Source organism: Choloepus didactylus, chromosome 4, assembly GCF_015220235.1.
Source record: "Choloepus didactylus isolate mChoDid1 chromosome 4, mChoDid1.pri, whole genome shotgun sequence".
NCBI classification, from domain to species: Eukaryota; Metazoa; Chordata; class Mammalia; order Pilosa; family Megalonychidae; genus Choloepus; species Choloepus didactylus.
This window is the reverse complement of record NC_051310.1, coordinates 128,119,863-128,139,126: the sequence shown is the minus strand read 5'-3', so window position 1 is coordinate 128,139,126 and position 19,264 is coordinate 128,119,863. Positions and strand designations below refer to the sequence as shown.

The following is a 19,264-nucleotide window of genomic DNA, read 5'->3' as shown; positions in this document are numbered from 1 at the left end:
AGGAATTTAAAAGAATAATTTACTGTAGAATATTATTCAAGGAAAGAAAATTCTTACCATATTGAATTGTTGCTGTAGTTTTTCATTTGCATAATTTATGCAAAACTGTTCAAAACTATTTATCTCAAATGTTTCAAATCTGTAAAACCAAAAATAATGTGGTAAGGCGAGAAAAAGGAACAAAGAGCTTTTTAAAAACATTCAAAATGTGCACATTAGAAGGAAAGAAATGAGAAATTCCCCAACACTGTGAAACTTTCCATACCAGTGAAGATACAGGTTTATAAGTAACATGGAATATGTACCCAGCAGGTAAGCATCAGCCAAGCAGCAAAGAGATGTTTTTAAAGGCTCCAGCATGCAGAAGTGTTTAACAAATAAATAAGGCATTGCCCTTGCCAGTTTACAGACTCACAGTTTCTACATATACAGCATGGAAGTAAGAACAGAGACCACATAGGTTCTTTCGAAAAATTCTACCAGAGTGAAAAATTTGGCATCAAATAAACCCAAGTGTACAGGAAAGATTTTACCAGTTGAAGAAGGGTACCCAGAAAAGGCAAACCAGCAAATGAAATTAGATTTCTAGAAATTCAGGGATAATTTACCACACAAGTGTCGGAAAATCAATCAATTCTGCTCACTAGCTTAGTAAATTAGCACTGGGTTCTAGTTAAATTTTTTTGTTTGTTTGTTTAGAAATGTTTTATTCACTTTCCTGTCTTCTTTTTTTAAATTCAATTTTATTGAGATATATTCACATACCATGCAGTCATACAAAGCGTACATTCAATTGTTCACAGTACCATTTTAAAGTTGTGTGTCCATCACCAAAATTAATTTTTGAACATTTTCATTACCACACACACAAAAATAATAAGAATAAAAATTAAAGTGAAAAACAACAATTAAAGTAAAAAAGAACACTGGGTGCCTTTTTTTTTTTTTTTTTTTTTGCCCCCATTTTTCTACTCATCCATCCATGCACTGGACAAAGAGGAGTGTGGTCCACATGGCTTTCCCAATCCCATAGTCACCCCTCATAAGCTATATTTTTATACAATCATCTTCAAGATTCAAGGGTTCTGGATTGTAGTTTGATAGTTTCAGGTATTTACTACTAGCTATTCCAATTCATTAGAACCTAAAAAGGGTTGTCTATATTGTACGTAAGAGTGCCCACTAGAGTGACCACTCGGCCCCCTTTGGAATCTCTCTGCCACTGAAGCTTATTTCATTTCCTTTCACATCCCCCTTTTGGTCAAGAAGATGTTCTCCATCCCATGATGCCGGGTCTAGATTCCTCCCTGGGAGTCATATTCCATGTTGCCAGGGAGATTTACTCCCCTGGGTGTCTGATCCCACGTAGTGGGGAGGGCAGTGATTTCACCTGCCCAGTTGGCTTAGCTAGAGAGAGAGGGCCACATCTGAGCAACAGAGGCATTTAGGAGGAGATTCTTAGGCACAATTATAGGCAGGCCTACCCGCTCCTTTACGGTAACAGGCTTCCCAAGGGCAAGTCCCGTGATAAAGTGCTAAATTTTAAACAAAAATTCAATTATATCAGCATCATCAGGGTACTCTTGAATTGTCTTAGGTAGGGTTTCCTTTCTTATCACTGATAGGAGATAGAATCAAATATCTATTCAGAATTACCAAGTAATCTCTAGAAAAAAATGCTCTCTGATAGACCACTAAATATTACTGAAATATACTTACCCGTAAATGTCCAACACACCAATAAAAGAGTGCTGTTTGACAGCAGAATGGAGAGCCTGATTGACATGATCTACAATCCAGTTAAAGAGCTTAGCATAGATGTGTTTGGCCAAAGCATCGCGGGCATTCGTGGCCTGCAACTTGGAAATGGGCTTTATGTATGTCTCCGTGGCAGTAGCCAGCTTCCGATGACAGAGCCAGTGACACATTTCCTCATAGTCCACACCCATCAGGTCACAGAAGATGCTGAGAGGTTCATGCTTGGGCTGCCAAAAGAGAATGGGTTATTTTCAATAACCAGATCAATCAAATAAGAATTTTCTGGAAAAGGCTAATAAAAAGATAGTAAATAAAACCCAGCAATTTCTTTGTTATAACAAACACCAAGATTGCCTGAAGTGCATTAGTGATAATAATCACAACCATCAATAAAACCAGCATCCAAAGAGCATTTTGCAATCTCTTCTAGGGTTCATTTCAAAAATAACCTCTTCCTTTGGACTCGTCATAGTATTTTGTTTGTGTCTCTCTTAGGACACATTCAGTCAGTCATTCAATCAGTATTGATCATCTAGTCAACAAATATTTACTGAGTGCCCATATCATGTGCCAGTAAGCAAAAACAGACATGGTCCCTGTCCTCCTAGAGCTTACAGTCACTAGGAGAAATGGATAGTAATTGAATGATAAATAATTAAAATGTAAAATTTCTACAAAGGAGAAGGTCACTATGCTATAACTCTATGTGAGAGGAGGGTGATCTATTTAGGGGGCTGGAGGCAGATGCCTTAAAAAATTGAATTGAAAGCTGAAGGATGAGAAGGTGTCAACCCAGGAGAGGGGAGTAAAGAGTTTTCCAAGCAAAGGGAACAGTTGGTATCAAAGTTCTATGGTGGGAATAGGAAGTATTGAGGCCAAGTGAAGGAGGAAACGTACAGGATGAAATCAGAGACGGGGGCTACACAACTGCTCATCTTTATCCTGACAGCAATCGGACGCCAACTGAATGGTTTTAAACAGACAACATGATAGTTACTTGTGTGACTTCTTCGATTAGGACCTCTTTAATGACTTATACATCCCTGTACCCCGTAGAGTATTTTTCATAGGCCTTCCATGAGTAGGTGCTCAACAAATACTTTACTTAACTAACCCATTTAAGGGCATTATATTTTTCAGCATCATCACTCATATATATCAGCAGAATCCGATAATACTCCTGAGGAATAAGCAGGGTGAATGTTGTCTCTAATTGACAAATGAAGAAACAAGATCCAAGAGAACAAATGACTTGTCAAAGAACACATGGCCAATTTATGGCAGAGTTGCCATTAGACACTGGGTCTCCTGACACCGTCTGTCCCTGACCCTTCCCACTACAGCAGTCCCCTCCTTCTTTCATCCTGCCCTTCACCCCTTTCCACAGGTAATCACTTCAGATACAAATCAGCACTATAATAACAGTATGGCTCAGCTTCCCTTAGAAGTGGATCGAAACTCTCCAAACATTCTATTTGAAGGTTGTCACCGTATTCTGAGTTAATGTCACCTTCTTTGCAATGTAGACATAACTGATTTAAATAGATACATTTAACCATGTGAAACCATCTCAACCTTGCAACCAATGTCTTCTAATAACAAGATAGGTGGGAATCCATGAGGAAAGACTATTTTCAAATTTAACTCTTACTATATTACAAGATAGGCATTGTTAATTCATTTTTTCATAAGTACTAGTTTGATTTTAGAAGTTTAATATTTAAAAGCAACTGCTGAAAACAAACAAAAGTTATTATAGAGCCCTGGTAAAAAATGAAGAATAGCAATACAATAAACACCTATGTACCTACTTCACTGCGTTCCACCCAAGAAAAATAACATCACCATCATGACTGAAGTCTCCTGTGTGCCCCTGCCCAATTCTTTCTCTCTTTTCTACCATTCAGATGTACTAGAAAATCTTTTCAATGTTTGCAGCACCCATCATTTTTTAAAATGTTATTTTATTCATTGTTATTTATAGTTGCTGGCATCTGCATTTTGTCCATTTTTTCATATCAATAAAATTTTTATACTTTTAAAAAATATTCTCTACTATAGCTCTGGTTTCTAATTCATTAATTACTACTCTTGTCCTTATTATTTCTTTCCTTCAACATTCACTGGGGTTTATTTTGTTCTTTTTCTAGCTTTTGTAGTTAGATGCTTTGTTCATTAATTATAGCCTTTCTTCTTTTAATGAATTTCCTTCTAGATACCACTTTAGCTTAATCCCACACATTTTGAAATGTAGGATTTTCATTATTGCACAATTCTAATATTTCCCAATTCCTAATCTGATTTTTTCTTTGGTCTAGGTGATATTTGGAACCATGATTTTTAATTTCCAACATACTATGTTTTCTAGTTACATTTTGATTATGATATCAAACTTAATTGTACTGTAGTCAGAGAACATAGACTATATGGTACAAGTCTTTTGAAATATATTGGGACTTGCCTGAAGTCAATGTTTTAAAGTGTTCCATGTGTGCTTTAAAAGAACTTGCATTTATTCTGCAGCTGTTAGGCACACTGTTCTCTACATGTCCATTAGATCAAGGTTGTTAATTGTTTGGTTCAAAGTTTCTATAACTTTTCCAATTTTTGGACTTCTTCAAGAAGTCAACAGTCTCCCATTTAAATGGTAAATTTGTCTATTCATTCTTGTGATTTCTGCTCTCTATATTTGCATTAGATACATGCAAATTTAGAATCATTATTCACATGATGCTGGTGAATAAAATTTTTATCATTATATAGTAACTATCTCTAGTACTACTTCTGGCCTCAAATTCTATTTTGTCCAATAATTGGTCTGCCAGTTGTTTCCTAGCTAGCATGGAGTGTTTTTTTTTCAACCTTCCTATACCTCTATGTTTTAGGAATGCTTCTTTTAAAAGTATATCCCAGTCTAACAATCTGTCTTTTAACTGAAGCACTTAATCCATTTGTAATTATTTATTTCTGTTATCTTATTTTGTGCTTCTATTTATCCCACCTTTTAAAAGTTTCTTTTCCCCTCCATTCCTTGCTTAATTTTGGATTATTTTCTCAATCCATATTCCTCTCTACTGATCTGAAAACTTTACTGTCTGTTTAATTTTTCTACTAGAAGCATTAATTTGCATAATTAACTTAATGTAGCTAAATAAAAAACACTAACTCCAAACACCTCATCCCAATCTATGTGCTTTGTTCAGCACTTTAGTTCTAGCTTATTTTTTGTGGGCTGAGAGGGAGGGTGATGGTGATTCACTTTCACTGTTTTAACTTTTTATTCGGAACTAATTTTAAACTAACAGAAAAGTTGCAAGAATAATACAAAGAATTCCCTTCACACAGATTCCCCAAATATTAACATTTTATCACATTTGCTTTTATCATTCTCTCCTCTCACTCTTTCACACACACATACATACACATTATTATTTTTTCAGAAACTCTTGAGAGTTAGACGCAAACATGATGCCCCTTTAAGACCTAAATATTTCATTATATATTTCCAAAAAAAAAGAGTACATGATCTTACATAAAACCAGTATAATGAACAAAATCAGAAAATTAGCAGTGTTACAACCCTATTATTCAACCTGCAGATCTTAACCAATTTTTGCCAATTGATACAATCATGCCCTCTATAACAAAAGAAGACAAATTTTTATGATTGAGGATCCAGTTCAGGATCCTGCATTGAATCTAGTTAAGAGTTCTTGCCTTCTGCACCCCACCTGGCTATAAAAAAACAAAATTAAAGGTCACTGGGTTCTGTAAATCCTAGCTTCAGAGTTTTGCTTAACTCTGTGAATTTCTGTTTTCACTCAATTTTTAGCCTTTGAATAGTTCTTATGCATTTATTTTTTTAAAAAAAGGTTTAAATAATTTATAATTTATCCAGCATGATGGTCAATCAAGGCAACTACCTCCAATTACTGGGGAAAACAAAACAAAACAAAACAAAACAAAATAACTCTTACTTTCATTTTTCAAATGAGAAAACTAAGGGTCAGAGAATTAAGTCACTCACTCAAAAACAGAGTAAGTAAAGAATAAGGTTGGGATTGAACCTAGGAATGTCTAATTTCAAAGAATACACTCTTAAACATACTAAACTTTCTTGCAGAGATACTGAAATACATATTTTAAAACTAAAGTCTAATTTTCCCTAATTTAAGTCACATGAATTAGCATGAATTTGCTAATATCAACTTGGGTATCTGAAGAGTAACTCATAAATCTCAAGAATATTTTCTATACAATTTTTGAGAAAGCAAATGGAAAAAGAATTAGAAAGTATATGAAAACTTTCTCCATTTTAAGAAAGTTAAAAAGTATCTAATATACATATACATAAAATACATATGTGTATCTTTGATAGTAATGATCAGCAATACTGCAAATCATTTTCCTATAAGCTAATATGTGTCCTTACATGCCCAATGAAGACAATCTGGGAGTGTCAGGTTTTTTTTTACAGTTTAGACAGATGATTCCATATATGAATTGGATTTTAATTCTCAGTTTGCCATTATCAGTATGTGTGGAAGAATTTGTTAATTATAGTGAAGACCATGGAGCTGTACTCTGAACACTCATGTGATGGCAGTAGCAGCAAACTATACACAGGAGCATATACATGGGTAAGTGGTCATCTCCTGTGCATCTCCCTTCCTTCCTACCTTGGAGATCGGCACAACTATCAAAAAGAGATATTGCTTTGCCAGTAACCTTTAAAGCTCATTTAATCTCCACCCTTCTCAAGTGGCGAAACTGTAGTACTCATATTTAGTGTGAAGGCACAGGTTGACAAGTGATGGTTAAAAAGAAAAATCACAGATTCCATGAGGATAAGAAACTGGACTCAACTAACTTCTATACAAGTTCCACAGGCTCCCAGTACTCTTCCTTCAAGATAATAACTTCTAGACACCTCAAAGAGGAAGAGAACACTGAAATTTTAGAAAAGATTCAGAGTAAAGTGGTATATCTTTAACATTAGTGATAACTTCCCTTAATAAGAGAATACTGAAATTTGGGAAACGTCATCTGGGCAAAGATGGGGATATGGAAATCAGTGAGTTCATTTAAAAGAAGGCCATTTTTCAGTTTATTCAAACACCATAATTTCATGGAACTTTGGATAGGAAATGAGATCTGGTAGGTTTGTACAGGTTAGTGTGAAATTCTGATACATCCCAAAGTAACCTGGGCAGAGATAAAAAAGTATTTGCAGGGTCCTCCTGAGGAACTGGGGCAAAATGCGGAAATATTAAACCTTCCCACCTGGGGAATTACTGATCTTCTCACAAGCATTGAGGACTACCAGTTTAGTAGGCTGAACCCTTGATCTTGGAGCTTGCCCTTATGAAGCTTTTTACTGCAAAGGAGAGGCTAAGCCTACTTATAATTGTGCCTGAGTCTCCCCATGCCAGTTTGAATATATTGTGTCCCCCAAAAGCCATTATCTTTGATGTAATCTTGTGTGAGCAGATGTTATCAGTGTTGATTAGATTGTAATTCTTTGACTGTTTCTTTGGAATGCACTCCACCCAGCTGTGGGTGATGACTCTGATTGGATAATTTCCATGGAGGTGTTGCTCCACCCATTCAGGATGGGCCTTGATCAGTGGAGCCATATAAATGAGCTGAGGTAGCAGAAGAAACTCAGTGCAGCTGTGAGTGACATTTTGAAGAGGAGCTACAGCCAAGAGGGACACTTTGAAGAATGCACAGGAACTGAGAGAGGAGCTGCGGATGATGGAACAGTTTGAAGACAGCCATTGAAAGCAGACTTTTGCTCCAGAGAAGCTGTGAGAGGAAAAAAAACCCCAAAAGCAACTAAGAGTGACATTTTTGAGGAACTGCAACCTAGAGAGGAACATCCAGGGAGAAAGCCATTCTGAAACCAGAACTTTGGAGCAGACGCCAGCCACATGCCTTCCCAGCTAACAGAGGTTTTCCGGACACCATTGGCCATCATCCAGTGAAGGTACCAGATCGCTGATGTGTTACCTTGGACACTTTATGGCCTTGAGACTATAACTGTGTAACCAAATAAACTCCCTTTTATAAAAGCTGATCCATCTCTGGTATTTTGCATTCTGGCAGCATTAGCAAACTATAACACTCCCCCAGAGAACCTCTTTTGTTGCTCATAAGTGGCCTCTTTCTCTCTAAGCCAACTCAGCAGGAAAACTCATTGCCCAACCCCCTATGTGGGACATAACTCCCAGGAGTGTAAATCTCCCTGGCAATGCGGGATATGACTCCTGGGGATGAGCCTGGACCTGGCATCGTGGGATTGAGAAAGTCTTCTTGATCAAAGGAAGCTAAATGAAACAAAATAAAGTTTCAGTGGCTGAGAGTTTTCAACTGGAGTCGAGAGGTCATTCTGGAGGGAATTCTTAAGTGCTATATAGATATCCCTTTGTAGTTTTTTGTGTATTAGAATAGCTAGAAGGAAATATCTGAAACTGTCAAACTGTAACCCACAAGCCTTGATTCTTGAAGATGATTGAATAACTATGTAGCTTACACGGTGTGACTGTGTGATTGTGAAAACTTTGTGGCTCATACTCCCTTTATCCAGTATATGGACAGATGAGTAGAAAAATGGGGACAAATATTAAGTGAAAAATAGGATGGGATGGGGGATGGGATGTTTCAGGTGTTCTTTTTTACTTTTATTTTTATTCTTTTTTTTGTTTTGGAGTAATGGAAATGTTCAAAAATTTATCGTGGTGATGAATGCACAACTATATGATGGTACTATGAAGAACTGATTGTACACTGTGGATGATTGTACGGTATGTGAATATATCTCAATAAAACTGATTTTTTTTTAAAAAAAGAAGGCCATTTTGTACACTAGTATTTATAGCAACATTATCCACAACAGCCAAAAGGTCTTAACCAACCAAATGTCGACCAACTGATAAATGAATATACAAAATGTAGTATATTCATACAATAGCATATTATTTGGCCATCAGAAAGAATGAGCTACTAACAACAGCAGTCAAAACAGTGTGGTACTGGGACAAGGACAGACACATAAACAAAGGAATAGAACTGGGAACACAGAAATAAATCCATATATCTGTGGCCAATTTATTTCTTTAAATGAAATTTTATTGAGATATAGTCATACACCATACAATCCATTCAAAGCCAACTGATTTTTGACAAGGGAGCCAAGTCAATTCAATGGGAAAAGAACAGTGTCTTCTTTTGGTGCTAGGAAAACTGGATGTCCACATGCAAAAGAATGAAAGTGGACTCCTATTTCATACCGTGTGCAAAAATTAACTCAAAATATATCAAAGACCTAAATATAAGAACTAAAACTTAGAAAAAAAATAGAGAAATATCTATAGGACTTTGTATTAGACAATGGATTCTTGGACTTTAAAGTGAATGCATGATGAAAATAAGAAAAAAATAGATAAATGGGATTTCACAAGATTACACACTTTTGTGCATCAAGTCATTATCAAGACAGTGAAAGGACAGCTAACAGAATGGGAGAAAATATTTGGAAACCATATATCCAATAACGGTTTAATATCTAGAATATATAAACAACTCCTTCAACTCCATAACCAAAGACAAACAACCCAATTAAAAAATGGACAAAAGACTTGAGTAGACATTTCTCCAAAGAAGATACCCAAATTACCAATAAGAACATGATAAGATGGCTCAATGTTGTTAGCCATTAGGGAGAAGCAAATCAAAACCACAATGAGATACCATCTCACACCCAACAGTATGGCTATTATTTTTAAAAGGAAAAAAAAAAAGGGAAAGAAAAAGCACTGAGAAATAGGAACCTTAGGGCATTGTTGGTAGGAATGTAAAATGGTACAGATGCTATGGAAAATGGTTCGGTGGTTGCTCGAAAAGTTAAACATAGAACTACCATATGTCCTGGCAAACACACATCTAGGCATATCTCAAAACAATTAAAAGCTGGACTGAGGTATCTGTACACTAATGCTCACAGCAGCATTATTCATAATAGCCAAAATGTGGAAACAATACAAGGGTCCATCAACTAACAAATGGATAAACAAACTGTGGTATAACATACAATGGAATGTTATTCAGCCCTAAAAAGGAATAAAGTTCTGATACATGCCACTATATGGATGAACCCTGAAGATACGTTGCATGAAATAAGTCAGATACAAAGGGACAGATATTACATGATTCTATTTATATGAAATAGCTAGACTATACAAATTCATAGAGACAGAAAGTAGAGTACAAGAAGGAGAATGGGAAGTTAATGCATAATTGGTATAGGGTTTCCATTTGGGATTTTGGGAAAGTTCTGATAATAGATGGTGGGAAGCATAACACAACATTGTAAGTGTGATTAATCCTACTGAATGTATATTTGGGAGTGGCTGAGATAGGAAAGTATATGTTGTATATGGTTCCACAACTTAAAAAAATCAAAACAAACAAACAAACAAAAACAGTGACTAAGAAGACAATTAAATGCACTATATAGGAGAAAAGGCCCAAAAGAACATTATTAGGACATATGAAAAATCTGGAATATAGATTGTGAGCTTTATGTCAATGTTAAATTTCTTGAACTTTATAACTGTACTTAATGTGGTTACATAAGTGAATATCCTTGTTCTTAAGACAGGTTCATGCAAGTATTAAGTGTTCAAGGAGAATGATTTATATAACCTTCTCTCAGATGCTTAGAAAATAAATAGATCAACAGATAGAAAGATAGACAAAAGACCAATGGATGGACAGAAGGATAGAAAGATATACAGATGGACAGATAAAATGATACACAAAAGCGGCAAAATGTTAAAAGTTGCTGGTACTGGGTATCTGGGTGGGAGGTATGCCGGAGTTCTCCGTATGTAGAGGTTTTGTATTATTTTTGCAACTTTTCTAAGTCTGAAATTATTTGAAAATAAAAAGGTTAGACAAAAGGGCATGAGGTACTAATACATGCTAGAACATGATGAACTACGAAAATATTATGCTAAGTGAAAGAAGCCAGTCACAAAAGATCACATACTATATGATTGAATTTATATGAAATGTTCAGAATAGGCAATCTATAGAGACAAGGCTGGGGGAGGGAGGAAGAAAGCAGATGGGGGATGATAGCTAAAGAATAAGAGGTTTCTTTTTTGAGGTGATGAAAATGTCCTAAAATTGACTGTGATGATAGTTGAATGTACTAAAAACCATTGAATTGTACATTTTAAATGGGTAAATGGAATGGTATATGAATTACAGTTCAATAAAGCTGTTTTTTTAAAAGGCCAGTCTGTGTTATTTCCTCAGAAAAAATCAGAGTTTAAATCAGGATGATCATTCTGCTCCCGCCTCTCCCTTTTTAAATTGCCTTTAGGAGAAGAGGCTGGGGAGAAAAAAATCATGCATCTGAAATTAGGATTCACAGCTTAGGGAAACCACACATAAAATATCCATAAAAGAAACCATGAGGACCAAGCTTTTTGTAAGCCAAGTTCCTTGCCTATCTAGTGCTTAGTCCTTTGACTAATGAATCATTCAGAGTATAAGATTTTCTCCAAATCATAAAGTCATTTATTTTGTATTATCTTATGTCTCATACATTTAATTGTGTTCGAAAAAGGCAGGGAATAGATTATTTTTTCATAGGAGTAGGGAATCTGTTTTTTATGCAAAGAGCTATAGATCCACAGGGGGAGAAAAAGAAATCAAGAATGGGTTGAATAAAAAACTTGTAAAAGTAAGGCCTTAAGAATACTAACATAAACAATATGGTCTCCATCCAATAGGACCTCAAATCCTAGTGCAGAAAGTCAATTAAGAGAGAATTTTACAGAACAATGCAATACGCACTAAGATAAAGGAAAGCAGGAGGGTATACCTCAGAAGAGATGCTGCCAGATCTTAGTGTTGGAAGGTAAGAGCTGGCCAGAGAGAAAGAGCAATCAACCTATCCCCAGCAGAGATAATCTGAGCAAAGGCAGCAAACAGAGGCAACCTGGCATGTAAATGGCTGGAGCGTGGAGTATGGAGTTGAGAAATGGAGAGATAAATTGAACTGGAAGTCAGGGGCTGATCATGAAAGGCCTTGCAGGTCATGCCAATGGGCATTTGGCCTACTCCTGAAGGCAATGGGGAGTCCTGAGGATTTAAGCAGGGATATGCATGAGCCCTCATAGCTCTAACTTACATGAGTCTCTGATCCTATGGAGCCATTTACATCACAGTCTCTGATAATTAAGACACATGTATTATGCATTTTAATAGGTGATGGATATACATGCACGACATTCGGTAAGATTAAAAGGGATAAGTTAGTTTCTTACCTATCATCCCCCCCACACACTGCTACCTAGTTCCTCTTCCCAGAAGTAACCAATGTTAAAAGTTCTTCAATAATGTTTAACCCACATCAGATTTCCAAGGCTAAAGATGCATATAAGGTTGAGAACTTAAGATGGCAGCTAGGAGAGACAGGGCAAAAAAAACACCTCCGTGAAAAATACTAGATAAAAGACAGAAAGCGACTGAGAACACCAGTTCCAGCGATGCACCAGCCGGACAAGGTCTGCTAAATCCACAGGAAACGTGCACTTGGTGAAACTGGGAGTCTGCATTCTGAAACGAGTGAGTGAGCCTGCTGAATATTTGGCAGCCACACTGCGGAGTGAGGAAATCGAGGGTTGGCATTTGGAGGCGGACTAGTTCTTTTTTTAAAAAACCCAAAAGTGGCTGCAGATACAGCAGCGAGAACCGCACAGTGAAGCGCTGCAGGAACAGGCTGTGCGAACGCCTCAATATCTGGCGTGGAAGATAAACTTTCACACACCTGCTGCCAATTGTCCGGGAGCAAGAAAGGCAGAGGTTAGCCAAAAGGGGAAAAAAAACCCACGCCCCTTGTAGCCATCTTCCCAGCAGGCTGGGAACACTTCTGCCCGGCACCAGAGCCACAGCCCAGAGCCACGCCAAAAAACCCAGTGTGACAGGAAGTGTTTCCAGCAACACACGCACATGCCACAATTAGCACCCACAGCTAACTGACCCAGAGCTGGGAAGGCGGAGCTGTGTGAAAAGGGGGAAATTAACACGTCCCATACAGCCATCCTTACAGCAGGCTGGGAACGCACCTACATGGCCTGGCGGCCCAGAACTTCCCTTGAGGGATGGCGCACACTTGTGATGTAGCACAACCTTCCCTCAGCAGAGGCCCTAGAAGGTCATGGCTTGGAATAGGGACCCACTCAGAAATCCCAGGGACCATATGCCAATACCAAAGACTTGCGGGTCAGCGGCAGAGACAATCTGTGGTGAGACTGAAATGAAGCTTTAGACTCTTACAACAGCCTTAAAACCTCTGGGAGGTTTTATGATTAAAGCTGCCCTCCCTCCCTAGCTCAGACACACGCCCCACATTCAGGGCGGACAGCACCAACAACACACCCAAACTTGGTGCACCAATTGGACCCCACATGAATCAGACCCCCACACACCACAAAGAAAAAGTTGGGGAGAACTGACTTGAGGGAAATAGGTGACTTGCGGATGCCATCTGCTGGTTAGTTAGAGAAAGTGTATGCCACCAAGCTGTAGATCTGACAAATTAGAGATTTGTCTTTGAATAATCCTACATATTCCAAAAGAACCCTATCAAGTAAAGCAAATGCCAAGAGGCCAAAAACAACAGAAAATTTTAAAGCATATGATAAAACCAGATGATACAGATAACCCAAACCCAAACACCCAAATCAAAAGATCAGAGGAGACATAGTACTTGAAGCAATTAATCAAAGAACTAAAGACAAACAATGACAGCATGGCACAGGATATAAAGGACATGAAGAAGAGCATGGCACAGGATATAAAGGACATGAAGAAGACCCTAGAAGAGCATAAAGAAGAAATTGCAAGAGAAAATAAAAAAATAGATGATCTTATGGAAATAAAAGAAACTGTTGACCAAATTAAAATGGATACTCATAGTACAAGACTAGTGGAAGCTGAACAATGAATCAGCAATCTTGAGGACCACAGAACGGAAAATGAAAGAACAAAAGAAAGAATGGGGTAAAAAATCGAAAAAATCGAAATGGATCTCAGGGATACGACAGATAAAATAAAATGTCCAACTATAAGACTCATTGGTATCCCAGAAGGGGAAGAGAAGGGTAAAGGTCTAGAAAGTGTATTCAAAGAAATTGTTGGGGAAAACTTCCCAAACCTTCCACACAATATAAATACAAAAAGGATAAATGCCCAGCAAACTCCAAATAGAATAATCCAAATGTACCCACTCCAGGATATATTCTGGTCAGACTGTCGGGTGATGACGAGAAGGAGTAAGTTCTGGGGGCAGCAAGAGAAAAGCAATTCACCACATATAAAGGAAACAACATAAGACTGAGTGGTGACTGCTCAGCGGCCACCATGGAAGCGAAAAGGCAGTGGCATGACATATTTAAAATCCTGAGAGAGAAAAACTTCTAACCAAGAATACTTTATTAAGCAAAGCTCTCCTTCAAATTTGAGGGAGAGCTTAAATTTTTCACAGACAAACAAATGCTGAGAGATTTTGCTAATAAAAGTCATGCCCTACTTCAGGTTCAGCCCTACCGACAGAGAGGCAGGGAGAGGAGAGAGAGATATGGAGAAAGGTTCAGTACTAAAGAGATTCAATATTGGTTCATATAAGGACATTAAGAGAGAGAGGGAGAGGATATACCTGACAAACATAGAACAAAGGATAGGATGGCTGATTCAAGAAATGCCTTCACAGCAATAACATTGAATGTAAATGGATTAAATTCCCCAATTAAAAGATATAGATTGGCAGAATGGATCAATATGAACCATCAGTACATTGCGTGCAGGGGACTCATCTTAGACACAGGGACACAAAGAGATTGAAAGTGAAAGGATGGAGAAAATGTTTCATGCAAGCTGCGGCCAAGGGAAAGCAGGACTAGCAATATTAATCTCAGATAAAGTAGACTTTAAATGCAAAGATGGGAGAACGTAAGATGGCAGCTAGGTGAGATAGGGCAAAATAACACCCCCGTGAAAAATACTAGATAAAACCAGAAGGTGACCCAGAATACCGGTTTCAGCGATGCACCAGCTGGACAAGGTCTGCTAGAACCACAGGGGCCATACACTTGGTGAAAACGGGAGGCTGCATTCTGAAATGAGTGAGTGAGCCAGCTGAAAGACCCGCAGCCACGCTGCAGTGTGGGGAAGCTGGGGGTTGGCATTTGGAGATGGACTGATTCTTTTATTAAAAAAAAAAAAAAGGGGAAAAACCCAGAAGCGGCTGCATTTGCGATGGTGAAAACCGTGCAGTGAAGCACGGCAGAAGCAGTCTGAACCGGCCTCTAGGTGTCTGGCATGGAGGATAGCCCGCTGCAGATTCCCTCAAGGCCAGAGGAGCAGAGGGAAGAGCCGGAAGGAGAAAGAAACCCCACTGCTTGCAGCCACTCCCCAGCGGGCTGGAGACACTCCTGCCCAGGGCTGTGACCACAGCCCAGAGCAGAGCCAGTTGTCCCGGAGCTGGGAAGGAGGAACTGTGCGAGGAGAGGGAAGGGGTGGAGAAGCCCATTCAGCCATCTTCACATCAGGCTGAGAGCGTCCCTGCACCGCCCAGCGGCCCGGGGCTTCCCTTGAGGGATGGCATGCACTTGTAATGTAGCATAGCCTTCCCTCAGCAGAGGTCCTGGAAGATCACAGCTGAGAAGGGGGGCCTGCTCGGAAAACCCAGGGACGCTACATCAATGCCAGTGGTTTGTGGGTCAGCGTCAGAGAGGATCAGGGGCAGAACTGAAATGAAGGCTTAGACTCTTGCAACAGCCTTGAATCTCCAGGAACCCTGGGAGGTTTGAATATTAAAGCTGCCCTGCCTCCCTAGCCACCCGGACACATGCCCCACATTCAGGGCGGATGGCTCCAGCAACACAACCAAACTGAGTTCACCAACTGAACCCCACAAGAATCATTTCCCCACACACCACAAGAACAAAGTTGAGAACTGACTTGAGGGGTATAGGTGACCTGCAGACACCATCTGCTGGTTAGTTAGAGGAAGTGTACACCACCAACTTGTATTTCTGAAAAATTGGATTGGTATTTTTTTTTTTTTTTTACAACTTGAAAAAACCCTATCAAGCAAAGCAAATGCCAAGAGGCCAAAAACAACAGAAAATCTTAATGCATATGATAAAACCAGATGATATGGAGAATGCAATCCCAAAGACACAAATCAAAATATCAGAAGAGACACAGTACTTGGCACAATTAATTAAAGAACTACAATCAAGGAACAAAAACATGGCAAAGGATATAAAGGACATGAAGAAGACCATGAAATAGGACATAAGGGACATAAAGTAGACCCTAGAAGAGCATAAAGAAGACATTGCGAGAGTAAATAAAAAAAATAGAAGATCTTATGGAAATGAAAGAAACTGTTGGCCAAATTAAAAAGACTCTGGATACTCATAATACAAGATTAGAGGAAGTTGAGCAATGACTCAGTGTCCTAGAAGTCCACAGAACAGAAAATGAATGAACAAAAGAAAGAATGGAGAAAAAAATCGAAAAAATCAAAATGGATCTCAGGGATATGATAGATAGAATAAAACGTCCAAATTTAAGACTCATTGATGTCCCAGAAGGGGAAGAGAAGGGTAAAGGTCTAGAAAGAGTATTCAAAGAAATTGTTAGGGAAAACTTCCCCAACCTTCTACACAATATAAATACACAAAGCATAAATGCCCAGAGAACTCCAAATAGAATAAATCCAAATAAACCCACTCCGAGACATATTCTGATCAGACTCTCAAATACTGAAGAGAAGGAGCAAGTTCTGAAAGCAGCAAGAGAAAAGAAATTCACCACATACAAAGGAAACAACATAAGACTAAGTAATGACTACTCAGTGGCCACCATGGAGGCGAGAAGGCAGTGGCATGACATATTTAAAATTCTGAGAGAGAAAACTTTCCAACCAAGAATACTTTGTCCAGCAAAACTCTCCTTCAAATTTGAGGGAGAGCTTAAATTTTCACAGACAAACAAATGCTGAGAGATTTTGCTAATAAAAGACCTGCCCTACTTCAGATCCTAAAGGGAGCCCTACCGACAGAGAAACAAAGAAAGGAGAAAGAGATAGAGAGAATTTTAACAGACATATATAGAACCTTACATCCCAAATTACCAAGACACTCATTTTTCTCTAGTGATCATGGATCTTTCTCCAGAATGGACTAATATGCTGGGACATAAAACAAGCCTCAATAAATTAAAAAAAAAAAAAAAAAAATGATTGGATATACTCAAAGCACATTCTCTGACCACAATGGAATACAAATAGAAGTCAATAATCTGTGAATTATTTATCCACTATTTACTTCCTACACGATATAAAATACACAAACTCTAATGACAAATCAGTGGTTTTGAACTCAACGTAAAATATGTAAGTTTTGACAGAACTACATAAAGGTGGGGGAATGGAGGAGTACAGGAGCATAGTTTATGTGTCGTATTGAAGTTAAGTTGGTGTCAAAGAAAAACAAGATTGTTATGGATTTAAGAGTTTAATTTTAAGCCCCACAGTAAACACAAAGAAACTATCAGAGAATATGACCATAGAGATGAAAAGTAGAGTATGGGTTAAGAGAAGTAGGGGAAGGGGCAATGGGGAGTTAAGAAATGAGTGTGGGATTGGTGTTTGAGGTGAAGGGAAATTTCTAGTAATGGATGGTGGGAAAGAGATAGCATTACAACATTCTAAATGTGATTAATCCCACTAATGGAATGCTAGGGAGGGAGTAGAATGGGAAGATTTAGGCTGTATACATGTTTCCACAATTGAGAAAAAAAAAAAAGGAACAGTCTAAATAGATGACAATTGAATGCCAAGGATGACCCTGGATGGGTTCTGAGGATGGAGGACAGGAGGCTCAAAGGGACACAGTTGAGACATAGGGGGAAAAAAAAGGAAATATAGAATGTATGCTTTGTATCAATGTTGAATCTCTAGTACTTCTTAGCTGCATTTAATGGGATTGCATAAAAGAATGTCCTTGTTCATGGGAATTGTATATGTGAATTATAGTGTTTGTTCAAGGCTGGATGCAGCTAGCTCTCATACATTCAGAAGACAGAGCAATAGATGATGGATGATAGATAGGGAGGGAGGGAGGGAGGGAAAGAAATACCGGTGTGACAGCATGTTAAAGTTGGTGGATTGGGGTATCAGGGGAGGGGGGTCAGGGTATGCTGGAGTTCTGTGTATGGGGTTTGTATTGTTTTTGCAACTGTTCCTATAACTTTGAATTTATTTCAAAATAAAATAAAATTTAAAAAATAATAATAATTAAATAAATAAATAAACAAACAAATAAATAAATGCAAGGATGTTAGGAGAGACAAAGAAGGCCACTACATACTAATAAAAGGGGCAATTCAACAAGAAGAAATAACAATCATAAACGTTTATGCATCCAATCATGGTGCCACAAAATACATGAGACACACACTGGCAAAACTAAAGGATGCAATGGATGTTTCCACAATAATTGTGGGAGACTTCAACACATCACTCTCTCCTACAGATAGATCAACCAGACAGACGACCAATAAGGAAATTGAAAACCTAAACAATCTGATAAATGAATTGGATCTAACAGACATATATAGAACATCACATCCCAAATCACCAGGATATACATTCTTCTCTAGTGATCATGGAACTTTCTCTAGGATAGACCATATGCTGGGACATAAAACAAGCCTCAATAAATTTAAAAAAATTGAAAATATTCAAAGCACATTCTCTGACCACAATGGAATACAATTAGAAGTCAGTAACCATCAGAGACTTAGAAAATTCACAAACACCTGGAGTTTAAATAACACACTCCTAAAATGAATGGTCTATAATGTAGAATGTAGGGGAACTAGCGATAGAGAGCAATTAATGAAGGTGGAATTATAACCCAATAAGAACAGATGAGCTATCGTGAGTAAATTTAACATTCTGGGAATGCCCAGGAATGACTATGGTTTCTTAATTTCTGATGGGTATGGCAGGAACAAGCATTCAATTCTAATGTTGCTATATTAGGTTATTTTCTTGGGGTAGAGTAGGAACATATTGGAAGTAAAGTATTTGTTTTAGGTTACTTGTCTTTTTCTTACTCCCTTGTTATGGTTTGTTTGAAATGTTTTTTTTATTGTATATCTTTTTTTTAAATTTTTTTTATATAGTTAATTAAGAGTTAATGACAATCAATACAATACATGATATTGGAATGGATCTAAGATGGAGGAGAAAAGCTCAAAGGGGGCATAAGGAAAAATTGGAATATAGAATTTAGGCTTTATATCCATATTAATTTTCCTGAATTAACTGCAGTTAAGTTAATGACATAAGTGAATATCCATGTTTGTAGGAAATGTACATGGAAGTGTTATGAGTTCAAGGAGTATGATACAT

General features: G+C 37.8%; 1 protein-coding gene across 9 annotated transcripts in view; it reads right to left on the bottom strand.

The window, feature by feature from the left end:
* Positions 1 to 19,264, bottom strand: part of MYO5A (myosin VA) — a 263,746-nt gene that overhangs the window by 95,842 nt on the left and 148,640 nt on the right. For all 9 annotated transcript variants that reach the window (XM_037833939.1, XM_037833940.1, XM_037833944.1 and 6 more), the window contains 2 exons: positions 1,720 to 1,985; positions 58 to 139 (listed from right to left, as the gene is read on the bottom strand). In XM_037833939.1, coding sequence (XP_037689867.1) covers positions 58 to 139; positions 1,720 to 1,985 — 348 coding nt within the window. The remainder of the gene's footprint in view (positions 1 to 57; positions 140 to 1,719; positions 1,986 to 19,264) is intronic.